At 39.9% G+C, this 13921-nt stretch overlaps 1 protein-coding gene across 1 annotated transcript in view; it reads left to right on the plus strand.

Annotated features, from left to right (window-relative positions):
- LOC124619312 (glycosylphosphatidylinositol anchor attachment 1 protein) overlaps positions 1 to 13921 on the plus strand; it is an 82331-nt gene that overhangs the window by 39058 nt on the left and 29352 nt on the right. The window contains exons 8-9 of the mRNA XM_047145620.1: positions 6418 to 6521; positions 11042 to 11283. Coding sequence (XP_047001576.1) covers positions 6418 to 6521; positions 11042 to 11283 — 346 coding nt within the window. The remainder of the gene's footprint in view (positions 1 to 6417; positions 6522 to 11041; positions 11284 to 13921) is intronic.

The following is a 13921-nucleotide window of genomic DNA, read 5'->3' on the forward strand; positions in this document are numbered from 1 at the left end:
CCCAACCTACATAGGTAGGAATGATCATCAAAATAAAATAAGAGAAATCAGAGCTCGAACAGAAAGGTTTAGGTGTTCGTTTTTCCCGTGCGCTGTTCGGGAGTGGATTGGTAGAGAGATAGTATGATTGTGGTTCGATGAACCCTCTGCCAAGCACTTAAATGTGAATTGCAGAGTAATCATGTAGATGTAGATGTAAGATACGTTGACTGCGTTATCAACAGAAAGGAACTTGGAGCAAAATCACAATCAAAGGACAATTACACTGCATCATTCACACATTCCAAAGAGTATCTAATGCATTTCATTTGGGAGATACCTATTCCTACAACTATATGAGTAGCAAATTATCACTTCATAAACTATATTGATAATTACAAGAATTAATGCAGCAAACTCCTGACTGTCAAGGTTATTGTGGATTTGAGACTGAACAGATTGCTGAAAAACATTGAAAATCCCAAATACCTGTGTTTTTTTGTTTATGTTTTTTTCCCCAGTTCCTGTACTTGAAGAAACATGCTTACATATATTTTTAAAGCCCACTTCATTACTTATAATTTACAAAATTACACTTAAAGAACATTGTATTTTGCATCACTTGCTTTGTTTTCACTTTTATGAAACAACCATTCTGTTTTTTCTGCTTCTGATTTTCATTCACTCTTTACCTAGTGGTGGTTCTCAATTTTAGAAGTGTCAGAACATTAGTATAGTCAGATGAATGTTGTCCTGAATACTCTTGTAACAGATCAATAAGTTTCAGTGCATCGGTGTGTGCAACAACAGGTTTCTCAATCACTTCCTCTTTGCTCTCTTTCTCTACTGAACATACTTTGTTCACTGTACCTGCATAACGTAACTGTTCAAATCCTGGTTCATAGATGTCACTATTTAAGTATTTGTGAATGTTTTTATCGGCTGTGTCTTTGCACCCAGAAATTTGTATCCAAAACAAAAATATTAATTCTGATTGTAAAAGAAGACTTCAGGCTTTGTTTTTCTTAAAATCATCGAACTGTGCATGGATAATCCAGAAGCCTGATTATCTGCACTTGGCATAACTGAGGTTTTGCTGGGAACGAGCCACACTGGTACTTCTGTCAACTGTTCAGCTTTTGTTGGCAGCTCGTGGTCTTGTGGTTAGCATTACTGGTTTGGTTCCTACCAGGTCGGGGATTTTCTCTGCTCAAGACTGGGTGTGCGTGCTGTCATCATCATCATCATCAATGTGCGAGTCACTAAAGAGGCATTAAATAAAAGAAAACTTGCACCAGGTGGCCAAACTACCTCCAGACAGATATGCTGTACCCACATTTCATTTCGTTTAGCTACTTTTGCTGTCTAATACTCCAAAGTATTTATGTAACCACACAGAACGCTATCAGCTATTTATGTACCGACAAAGTCGAAACCAATTTAATGTCAACATTAGAATTAAATGACAAATTATAAGAGGAGTTGCGTATTAGATAGTCTTTAATTCTGTCTCTTAATATCTGGGATTTTTCTGTTTCCTGCCTGATTTCTATCAGGTGCCTGTTTTAGGCTTGGCTCCAAATATAAATCTCGATTCTGAACTGCAGATCAGGACCCATAGTTTATATGGAAATTATTTTCACTTCTAATATTATGTTTGTATATTTTACTGTCCATCCTAAATTGACTCTTGGTATTAACAACAAATTCTGTTTGGCAGCAGTGTGCTGGCCCTTGCATGTACGAATCCCTAAGTCCCTGAATAAGTTTTTGCAAGATGTTTTGAAAAATTTAAGATCCAAGAAAACCATGTAAACTCAAAAATCCAATCCCATTAATAAGGGTTTGTTTTCAAATAGACATACCTTGCAAAGCCCTGTTTCTCTACTATGTGAATGACATTTTTTTCCTTCTTCTAAAATTGTATAGGCTAGGAGACACTTCTTTGTAAAATTGTAATAATTGTAAGAAACTCAGACTATTAAGATTTTATTATGCAAACCTTTCAAAAATTGAGTCTTAAGTGTACTCTTTTATTGGGAAAACATGCTAGTTTGAGAAACAAGACTTATCATCATCTTCATCATATTTTACATTTTCCAGCTCCTAGCTAGGTCTATTTAGGACATAAGCCTCTCCATCTTTTCCTGTCCTCCCAACATGTTTTTCTCTCCCCTCTGCCCCAGATCTCTCTCTTCATCACACTTCCTTGTACTCCAATGACCCATCTGTCTCCCAATCATCCTCTAGTTCTCTTGCCTGCTATTATCTTTTCATGAGCCTAGCTCATTATGCTGCCAGATCCCATTGTTTTAACACACCCATAGCATCTTAAACTTGTCTTTTCTATGGTCTTTTTTATGGGCTTCTATTTCGCTGCTTCTCTCAGCATATCATACCTTACTCTATTCGTTCTAGTAAGTCCTAGCCTGCTTCTGTGAAATTTATTCTTACAGGCCTATATCCTGCACAGCTGGCATGTGAGTTGCATTTGTGTGTGTGTGTGTGTGTGTGTGTCATTTTTTGGTGAGGGCCTTATGGGCCAAAAGCTATATTTGTGACAGTCTTTATGTTGTGCCTATTGGCGACTCAGCATCTCCGCTATAAGGTGAGTGGCAGCTTTCCATTTCATAATATTGTTACATTCCATCCTGGATTTTCCATTGTTTGACTTTTCCCATTATAGTTACCCTATTTCTTTGATCTACATTTCTGTGCCTTGTGACGAACTCATTGACAACTAAAACATTGTGGCTGGTGACACTGTGGTTAGGTTAGGTTAGGTTAGGTTAGGTTAGGTTATTCAATACCTCATGATATGTGATGTACATCTTAGCCTCACCTGACTTGCACAATTGGGCCATCTGCAATGATGTTTGTTCAGTTCAGTTGTACAAGCTGGCTGTGGATAACACATCCAGCATAAAAATAGTGACATCCTCCGCTGTTTTGCCAGAAAAAATGGACGTAAGACCAGCAGCTACAAGATCTGCAGATGGAGAATGAGCAGCCAGTATCAATTTCACTCACAAAGGACCTGATTCTGAAGGGTCAGCTGTTTGACTATCCAGCTGCTGAGCCATTTTCTCACTCTTTTCCTTTAACCGCTTGACATAAAGCCTCAAGTTATCTAATTTTTATTGTTTTGACACAAATGTTAAATTCCAAATATACTCGGGCAACTTAAGAAAATACCTTCAAAAAAATAAAATCCCACTTATATTCATTTCAGCACTGGTAGTTACATGTTCTGCTGATAGAGAGCTTCTGGTACTACATTTGTAGCCTGGTTGTCGTGTTTTGGTTGACATGGTTGCCACTAGATATCGTCTTTACTGTGTGCAGCATTGGATACTCAGTAACAAAATGCTCACTTTCAGGCTCTCTCCTATAGTGGTTGTTTAGTAGTGCTTTCATAAACGGATTACTGTGGTGATCCTGAGTTTGACATTGAATTTAGCAGCTCAGAAACCGAAGAGGAATGTGATGTTACTTCATTAGAGACAGAAAGTGATGGCAGTTTGTCAGTTGAGTGACAAGCGTTCATCAGTGGTACGAGATAAATACATCTACTGTGCTCCAACCAGATGCTCCAGGATTTGTCTTCACAGGAGATTGTTGTAAAATGCATGGTTAGACTTCACAGCTACACAGAAACTAAAAAATGACTTTACGTTTCAGGATATTTTAGTCGAAGTCCAGTGAATGAGTATACTCAGGATTTTATTGTTGGTCATTTGCAAAATTTTGTAACTTTTTATTTTGAGCCTTAAAAGCTGTTTTTATGTGTTTATATGTAATGTCATTCATTGTAGGATGTCTTTCATTAAGAAAAAAGTTATAATTTTTTGGAACATAATCTGAAAAAAAATTGTTAAGTTAAGGGGTTAATAATCTAATGTGCTCTGTTATAGCTGATACTGAGTCTGTTATAGTCATTGCTCGCATTTGTGTCAAATTTGTGCAATTTCCTTTTATATCCCAGTTAGCTTTATACTTCGTCCGCAATATACACTCTCATGCATATAAAAAATTACCTATTACTTTGTCTTATTGACGTCCAACGACACTTAATACAGCCCTCTTTTGCATGACCATAATTCCCACAAGTGCAACATGTTACAAAAATAAACTTGTCACAAGGTGTACTGAGGTCAGACAAATTACAAATTTTATGATCTACCAGTACTAAATACAGTGCCCTTTAATTTCCTCTAAATTCAGATACATGTATAACTTCAATAAAAAGTAACTTTTAACTAACTGTATCCTATTTTCGCCATGATCACAACCAAACCATATTTGTGTGAGCAACGAAGCTTTTGAGGGACTTGTCCCACAATTGTAGCTGCTGGTGTGCTCCAGTATGAAACATTTCTTATGGACTTCTTATGCTGACACTGCAAGTGTCAGAAGCATGATGACTGTGACACGAATTTTGCGAGAGTCAACTGTTCGAAGGGAGGGAGTAGAGATGGTTCTGTGTTTTCGGGCACTCTCCCATTTCACCCCTTGCCAGTTTTCCTCAGATAGAAGATTCAGAATTAGTTATTTATTGCCACAAGTTACAAGCAGTGTCTTGACTCACTGTTGACATCAGCTGTTGATGTCTACCGAGGAATCGTGTCATAACCGGCTGTGAGTCCACACACGTGGTCCTCATTAGCTGCTGCTATGGCAGGTGACACCCACAGTGGCTTTGCCGCTCGCCGTAACATGGCAGTGAGTGGACGCGGTGTGTGTGTGTGTGTGTGTGTGTGTGTGTGTGTGTGTGTGTGTTGGACACAAATGCCAATTTAGGAGGTGCTCTGTCCCCTCCCGTTCACTACTGTTCTACATGTGTTGAACTGTGATAATGGTTGTAATGTAGCTGCGTAGTATGGCACTCCTGGCCTGCCAGTTAGGTAGGCCTTGGTCCATCTGCTGAAGTTTGAGGAATACTGGTGTCCTGAAATGGGATGATAAGGAATAGCCCACAATCCACCCATCTGTGACAGTGGCAGACTGGTGTCGGCTCTGCGATTGGTATTTATGTCGAGGCAACCATCTCTCTCCCTGTAGGGGCTATCGTTGCTCAGTAGCGTGCAGAAAATCTTCAACAGGCTTATGCCAGATATCACTTTATTGCAATCAGGGAGGAATTATGGACAAAGTTTAAGCAGATAGTAAATCATGATCTGGAGAGAGGATGGAAAAGATGCACCATGGTTTAATATTGAGATTCAAAAAATGCTGAGTGGAGGCTGTTGCAGTCTCAGTTCAAAAGAAAATGTCCAGGTGATGAGCAACAAAGATATCTCACTCTCTCTCTCTCTCTCTCTCTCTCTCTCTCTCTCTCACACACACACACACACACACACACACACACACACACACACATAAATGCAATACCTGTCCCATACGTCCTCTTACCACCACCTACTCCAGTCCACTTACGAACATCACCTATCCCATCAAAGGCAGAACTACTGGTGAAACTGGTCATGTGATCTACAAGTTAAGCTACAACCACTGTGCTGCATTCTACGTGTGTATGACAACCAACAAGCTGTCTGTCCACATGAATGGCCACCAACAAAATGTGGCCAAGAAACGATTGCACCACCCTGCTACTGAGCAGACCACTCAACATCACATTATTCATGTAAGTGACTGCTTCACAGCCTGTGCCATTTGGATCCTTCCCACCAACACCAGATTTTCTGAATTGTGCAGGTGAGAACTCTCCCTGCAATATATCCTGTGTTCCCGTAACACTCCTGGCCTCCACCTTCAGAGTCATTGTCCTTACCCATCTAGCCCCTTTCCTGTTCCCATTCCAGCACTACACAGCTCTCTTTTCCACCAACGCAATCAAACCAGTCTTTTTACTTCTTTCCTTTTCCACTTCCAATACCCTCCCCCCCCCCCCCCCCCCTCCGCCCTTCATCTCCGTCTAACCTACCGACTGCACCAGCTGCCCTACTCTCCATCTCGTCCCTGCATGCTCCCAGCAGCACCTTACCATCCCCCACCCCTACCCTGCTATTGCTCCCACTCCCTGCCCCAGCCTCCTCCTTACCTCCACCTGGTTGCTTCTCTCATAATGTGGTGCTACTTGCAGTCATCTCCAGAGCATGTCTGTGTGAGTTGCATTTGTGTGTGTGTGTGTGTGTGTGTGTGTGTGTGTGTGTGTGTGTGTGTGCGCTTTTGACAAAGGCCTTGTTGGCCGAAAGCTAACGTTCTGACAGTCTTTTTGTTGTGCCTTTCTGTGACTCTGGTGAATGGTGAGTAGCAAATATCCTTTTCATATTATTACATTCCATCCTGGACCTTCCATTATTTGAATAACTCTATTATTATTTTACAGCAATAGAAATATATTTCAATTTTAGTGCTCTTCAAAAGCATTGGTTTATTAAAAAAAGCTTCATACATAACTGTTTTCTTGCTATATAGGGTGCTGGAAGGAGTGTTTAGAAGTCTTAACAACTTGTTGGAGAGATTTCATCAGTCTTACTTTTTCTATCTTCAACCAGCAACTGACCGCTATATTTCCATAGGTAAGTGACCTTTAAAAAGTAAATTTGCAAAATAGATCTGCTATTATGTGTCAAAAGAGAAATATAATATGTTGTTGTTGTGGTCTTAAGTCCTGTGACTGGTTTTATGCAGCTCTCCATGCTACTCTATCCTGTGCAAGCTTCTTCATCTCCCAGTACCTACTGCAGCCTACCTCCTTCTGAATCTCATTAGTGTATTCATCTCTTGGTCTCCCTCTACAATTTTTACCCTCCACGCTGCCCTCGAATACTAAATTGGTGATCCCTCGATGGTTCAGGACATGTCCTACCAAACGATACCTTCTTCTAGTCAAGTTGTGCCACAAGCTCTTCTTCTCCCCAATTCTATTCAGTACCTCCTTATTAGTTATATGATCTACCCATCTAATCTTCAGCATTCTTTTGTAGCACCACATTTTGAAAGCTTCTATTCTCTTCTTGTCCAAACTATTTATTATCCACGTTTCACTTCCATACACTCCAAACAAATACTTTCAGAAACGACTTTCTGACATTTAAATCTATACTCGATGTTCACAAATTTTTCTCCTTCAGAAATGCTTTCCTTGCCATTGCCAGTCTACATTTTATATCCTCTCTACTTCGACCATCGTGAGTTATTTTGCTCCTCAAATAGCAAAATTCCTTTACTACTTTAAGTGTCACATTTCCTAATGTAATTCCCTCAGAATCACCTGACTTAATTCGTCTACATTCCATTATCCTTGTTTTGCTTTTGTTGATGTTCATGTTATATCCTCCTTTCAAGACACTGCTCTTCCAAGTCCTTTGCTATCTCTGACAGAATTACAATGTCATCGCCGAACCTCAAAGTTTTTATTTCTTCTCCCTGGATTTTAATACCTACTCCAAATTTTTCTTTTGTTTCCTTTACTGCTTGCCCAATATACAGATTGAATAACATCAGGGAGAGGCTACAACCCTGTCTCACTCCCTTCCCAACCACTGCTTCCCTTTCATACCCCTCGACTCTTATAACTGCCATCTGGTTTCTGTACAAATTGTAAATAGCCTTTCGCTCCCTGTATTTTACCCCTGCCACCTTCAGAATTTGAAAGAGAGTTTTCCAGTCAACATTGTCAAAAGCTTTCTCTAAGTCTACAAATGCTAGAAACGTAGGTTTGCCTTTTCTTAATCTATTTTCTAAGATAAGTCGTAGGGTCAGTATTGCCTCGCGTGTTCCAACATTTCTACAGAATCCAAACTGATCTTTGCCGAGGTTGGCTTCTATCAATTTTTCCATTCGTCTGTAAAGAATTCGCGTTAGTATTTTGCAGCTGTGACTTATTAAACTGATAGTTCAGTAACTTTCACATCTGTCAACACCTGCTTTCTTTGGGATTGGAATTATTATATTCTTCTTGAAGTTTGAGAGTATTTGGCCTGTCTCATACATCTTGCTCACCAGATGGTAGAGTTTTGTCAGGACTGGCTCTCCCAAGGCTGTCAGTAGTTCTAATGGAATGTTGTCTACTCCTGGGGCCTTGTTTCCATTCAGGTCATTCAGTGCTCGGTCAAACTCTTCACACTGTATCATATCTCCCATTTCATCTTCATCCACATCCTCTTCCATTTCCATAATACTGTCCTCAAGTACATCACCCTTGTATAGACCCTCTATATACTCCTTCCACCTTTCTGGTTTCCCTTCTTTGCTTAGAACTGGGTTTCCATCTGAGCTCTTGATGTTCATACAAGTGGCTCTCTTATCTCCAAAGGTCTCTTTAATTTTCCTGTAGGCAGTATTTATCTTACCCCTAGTGAGATAAGCCTCTACATCCTTACATTTGTCCTCTAGCCATCCCTGCTTAGCCATTTTGCACTTCCTGTCGATCTCATTTTTGAGAATTTTGTATTCCTTTTTGCCTGCTTCATTTACTGTGTTTTTATATTTTCTCCTTTCATCAATTAAATTCAATATTTCTTCTGTTACCCAAGGGCTTCTACTAGCCCTCGTCTTTTTACCTATTTGATCCACTGCTGCCTTTACTATTTCATCCTTCAAAGCTACCCATTCTTCTTCTACTGTATTTATTTCCCCCATTCCTGTCAATTGTTCCCTTATGCTCTTCTTTCAGTTTATCCAGGTCCCATTTCCTTAAATTCCCACCTTTTTGCAGTTTCTTCAGTTTTAATCCACAGGTCATAACCAATAGATTGTGGTCAGTCCACATCTGCCCCTGGAAATGTCTTACAATTTAAAACCTGGCTCCTAAATCTCTGTCTTACCATTATATAATCTATCTGATACCTCTTAGTATCTCCAGGGTTCTTCCATGTATACAACCTTCTTTCATGATTCTTAAACCAAGTGTTAGCTACGATTAAGTTATGCTCTGTGCAAAATTCTACCAGGCGGCTTCCTCTTTCTTTTCTTAGCCCCAATCCATATTCACCTACTATGTTTCCTTCCCTCCCTTTTCCTACTCTTGAATTCCAGTCACCCGTGACTATTAAATTTTCGTTACCCTTCACTATCTGAATAATTTCTTTTATTTCATCATACATTGAATCAATTTCTTCGTCATATGCAGAGCTAGTTGGCATATAAACTTGTACTATTGTAGTAGGCGTTGGATTCGTGTCTATCTTAGCCACAGTTATGCGTTCACTATGCTGTTTGTAGTAGCTTACCCGTACTCCTATTTTTTTATTCATTATTAAACCTACTCCTACATTACCCCTATTTGATTTTGTATTTATAACCCTGTATTCACCTGACCAAAAGTCTTGTTCCTCCTGCCACCGAACTTCACTAATTCCCACTATATCTAACTTTAACCTATCCATCTCCCTTTTTAAATTTTTTAACCTGCCTGCCCGATTGAGGGATCTGACATTCCACACTCCGATCCGTAGAACGCCAGTTTTCTTTCTCCTGATAACAACGTCCTCTTGAGCAGTCCCCCGCCCGGAGATCCGAATGGGGGACTATTTTACCTCCGGAATATTTTACCCAAGAGGACGCCATCATCATTTAATCATACAGTAAAGCTGCATGCCCTCAGGAAAAATTACGGTTGTAGTTTCCCCTTGCTTTCAGCCGTTCGCAGTACCAGAACAGCAAGGCCATATAAAAATCTACCCACCAAGCATCAGCAGAACATGCACATAAAAGGACATTATGATGATGCAAGCTTTTGGAGCCAGTGGCTGCTCCTTCCAGCAGAAGGATTGAAGGGGAAGGAAGGAAAAGGACTGGAGAGGTTTAGGAAAAGGCATAGATTATGGGAAAGTCACTCAGAATTGCAGGTCATGGGAGACTTACCAGGCGGGATTAGAAGGAAAGGCTGACTGTTGGGAACTGCACCAGACGAGATTTGAAAATCTGAGAGCTTAAAGGTGGAAGACAGGGTAATATGCAAGGCAGTCTTGCAAATGTCTTAAAAGTGCTATTGAGAGTGGTGTTGGTGGTACAAAATCTCCTTTCCTGAGTCCTCTTTCAGTTCTAAATTTTTCACTATCTGGATATTGACAAATAATTCTTATTTCTACTAACATATATAAAGTCAGTGCAGTGTTCCTCAAGGGTTGCTTGAACAGATTTTGCTCAAATTAAGACTCCTCAAAAACTATGAATCTTAAGCAACGTGGTAATTTATAGTCATTGCTCTTTCTAGAATTTCATTCCTGAGTGACCAGTAGTCCCTTGTGATGTATCAGCACCTAAAGTGAGCTTGTTCCTTTGCATAATTGGAATGCGATGTTTTTTTGCCCACACTCTGCGCACTTGGTGATACTTTGAGTGAATGTTTTGAGATTGCAAAGGAGAAGAAGGTTGATAGTGTATGTCTTTCACATGTATTGTGAAGTTGAACAATGAAATATTTGTTTATTTGAGGAATTGTCTTCCTCCACAAAAAGTCTGTAAACAGTTTTCTTTTGTATTATTTTGGTTTCACCTTAAGTATTTGTATTGTGACAGCTTCATCTTCTGCCATCCTTTCTTTTTAGTATATCTTGATTGGTTTTGTACACCTCATCTACCAGTATGGAGATTATCAGCATGTGCTGTGCCTTTCTTCTCTTCTGGTATTGCCTTCTGCATGCCAGTATTGTTGTTATGGAATCATAAACATATCTAAGTGTAAATTGTTTCTTAATTCGTTTTATTGTTTTATTTGGAGAAACAGGAAAACAAAAAGATCAGGAGACAGATCAGCAAGGTAGGTCTAATTATGACTGTAATGTAAACAAAACAGAGGTTGTTGGGACATGAAGCAACTTGAATGGATGCTGTGTTTTTTCTGAATTCCAAGATACAAAAAAATTGGACAACAACCTAATTGGAGGTGGGTAGATGATATTAAAAAACATGAAATGGCAACATAAATGTATACCATTTACGATTGTAATGCATGAAAATGTCTTGGTGAAGAATTAATCCAGCAGTGGGTGACTGGTCAGTGCTGCCGATGCTCCTGCTGCTGCTGCTGATGATGATGATGATGATGATGATGCAGTAAGTTGCTCTCATAATGCTGGGACTTCTTTTCCAGGTATGTATATGCCATGTCTTGGCTTGTTATGTGCTGGCCTATTTATTAAAGCTTTTGCCCTCTGGTTAAAAATATTTGAGGAGCAGAAGAAAGAGAGAGATGAAAATCGTATTGAACAGTTTCCTGATCAGTCAAAGTTGCAAGAAATATCACCAGAATCTCAGAAACAAAGTACTGATAAATCTGATGACAAGATTTCTGAAACCACAGATAGTGAAGTCACTGCAAATAAGCAGAATGAGGTAAGTTACAAATATAAAACTGTATTTGATTATTTTTCATCGTTGAAAATTGGATTACTGGGCTATAAAAAAAGGAGGAAGGAACAAAAAGATGAATTGCTTCATTATTATATAATGCAGCCTCAGGATACACAAATGGTATCATTACCTGTTTCAACTTATTACTGTCATCATCAGATTATCTGAATATGTTTCATAGCAGCTTATCAGTTGAATATCTGATGAGGACTGTAATAAGTCAAGACTGATTGTGATGCCTTTTTTGTGAACAGTGACTGAAGCAAATGATGTAAAAAAATATGTGAGACAGTCATTTTCCCCCCACTTAATGAAGTGTGACTAGTCCCAGTTAGTTTTTTTCTTTGATGTATTGATATGAACTCATTTTCTATCAGAGGAAAATTAGTCTTCGGCTTCAAACATATTAAACAAAACATATTTGGTATTTGGGGAACCAAGCAGTAAGAATCAAAGTGTTTGGAATGTATCTAACGGAAGAATAAAACATTGAAATGAATTTCTGGTAGTAACAGGAAATTGTCTTATTAGACACTGAACCTATTTCACAACCTATTGATGCTTAACAGGTTCAAACCTTTTGGAAAAGTGAAAATTCGGCTTGCGGCTTTGTGAATTTAGTCCTATTTGATTGAGTGTACATATGAGGTTGAACATTCTCAAAATTTCTACAGATTAGAGAGTTCTGACATAAATTTTGTTATTTTTGTGGTCATGAGGTATATTCTGAGTATTAGTAAGTTGAAACTTCCTGACAGATTAAAACTGTGTGCCGGACCGAGTCTTGAGCTCGGGACCTTTGCCTTTCACGGGCAACTGAGCTACCCAAGCACAACTCACGACCCGTCTTCACAGCTTCAATCCTGCCAGTACCTCATCTCCTTGTAAGTTGTTTTAGATTTGTTTGTTGGAGATGAGTACGAAACTGCCATTCACTGCTGATGCTACTGTCTCTCATGGACACTGAAACTGAGCCAGTGGGACTCACTTCACCAGTTTTTGAGGAAACCTGTTTTGTATGGTGCCCAAGAGGAGGCAAACACAAAAGAATAGGGGTGTCTTAATCATCGGCATTTCAAGCGTATGGCAATTGATGGTACCCGTTAGGGAAATGGCAGGAAGGGACAGGATAGGACACACAGTGCACTCCGTATATGCGCCTGGGGGCCTCAGTCAACATGTTGAAGAGGCTGTGACAGCGGCCATTGAGGGAACAGGGTGCAACCAACTGCAGACTGTGGCACGAAAAAAAACTGCTCCTCCCGAACAGGTCATGAAGTCCCAACAGTACCAACCAGCCACCGTATCATCCTCAGCCCATAGGCGTTACTGGATGCGGATATGAGGGGCATGTGGTCAGCACATCGTTCTCCCGACCGAGTGTCACTTGCCAAGACTGGAGCCGCTACTTCTCAGTCAAGTAAATTCTCAGTTTGGCTCACAATGACTGAGTGCACCCCACTTGCCAACAGCACTCGGCAGACTGGCAGACCGGATGGTCACCCATTCAAGTGCTAGCCCAGCCCGACAGCTCTTAACTTCGGTAATCTGATGGAAACCGGTGTTATCAATGTGGCAAGGCCATTGGCGCAGACTGTGGCACATGTTGGAAGAAATGTCGTTTGGGCTCGGAGCTCATACTTAGGTCATTCCAGTGGCTGGCAGAGAAGATTGAGAAGACCAGCCTTGCACATTTAATTTCAACAAAGCTCACAATTTGCAGCATTGTCCCCTGAACTGATCATGGTACTTTGCTTCTGAGTTGAGTGGAAAGGCGAACCAGTGACTTCAAAGGTTCTGTGATTGACTTGGCTGTGATTTCCTGGACTTGCATCAATAGGGTTGAGAACTGTAGAGTCTACCTAAATGAGTCAGATGTGCACTACACATCAGAGGTTGCCACACAGATAACTGACTGTGTGTGGGATGCACACAAGTTTTTTTTTTTTTTTAGATTAGGCGACACTCTGTCCAATTCAGATAATGATAGCTTTCACAGGTGAGAGTATTAAAATCGTAATGGTAAACTGCCGAAGTATTCGTGATAAAGTGCCAGAGTTTGAACTGCTCATGAAAGGCAAAAACCTGGTTGAAACCTGAAATAGATAGCAGTGACATTTTTGGGGAAAATTTAAGTGTATATTGAAAGGATAGGCAAATGAAAAATGGATGTGGTGTATTTGTCGCAGTAGACGAGAAACTTAAATCCACTGAGATAGAAATTTAAGCTGCATGTGAGATTGTTTGGGCAAGATTCAGTATCAGGGGTGAACATAAAATGATAATTGGATCCTTGTATTGCCCACCAGACTCAGGCCCGATGTAACCGAAAACTTTAGAGAGAACCTCAGTTCCCTTGTACATAAATCCCCAAATCGTCCTGTAATCATTGGTGGAGCCTTTAATTATCCAACAGTTAATTGAGAAAATTACAGTTTTGTTAGTGGTGGGCATGATCACACATCCTATGAAGCAGTACTAAATGCCTTCTCTGAAAACTACCTGGAACAGATAGCTCTTTGAGGATTTCCACATCGAAACTGATATCAGTGACCGATTGCCAAAGTGTAACAGACAACTAAATCAAGCAGAAAGATATATATATATATATTCAATAAAC

This window comes from Schistocerca americana, chromosome 6 (assembly GCF_021461395.2).
Source record: "Schistocerca americana isolate TAMUIC-IGC-003095 chromosome 6, iqSchAmer2.1, whole genome shotgun sequence".
NCBI classification, from domain to species: domain Eukaryota; kingdom Metazoa; phylum Arthropoda; class Insecta; order Orthoptera; family Acrididae; genus Schistocerca; species Schistocerca americana.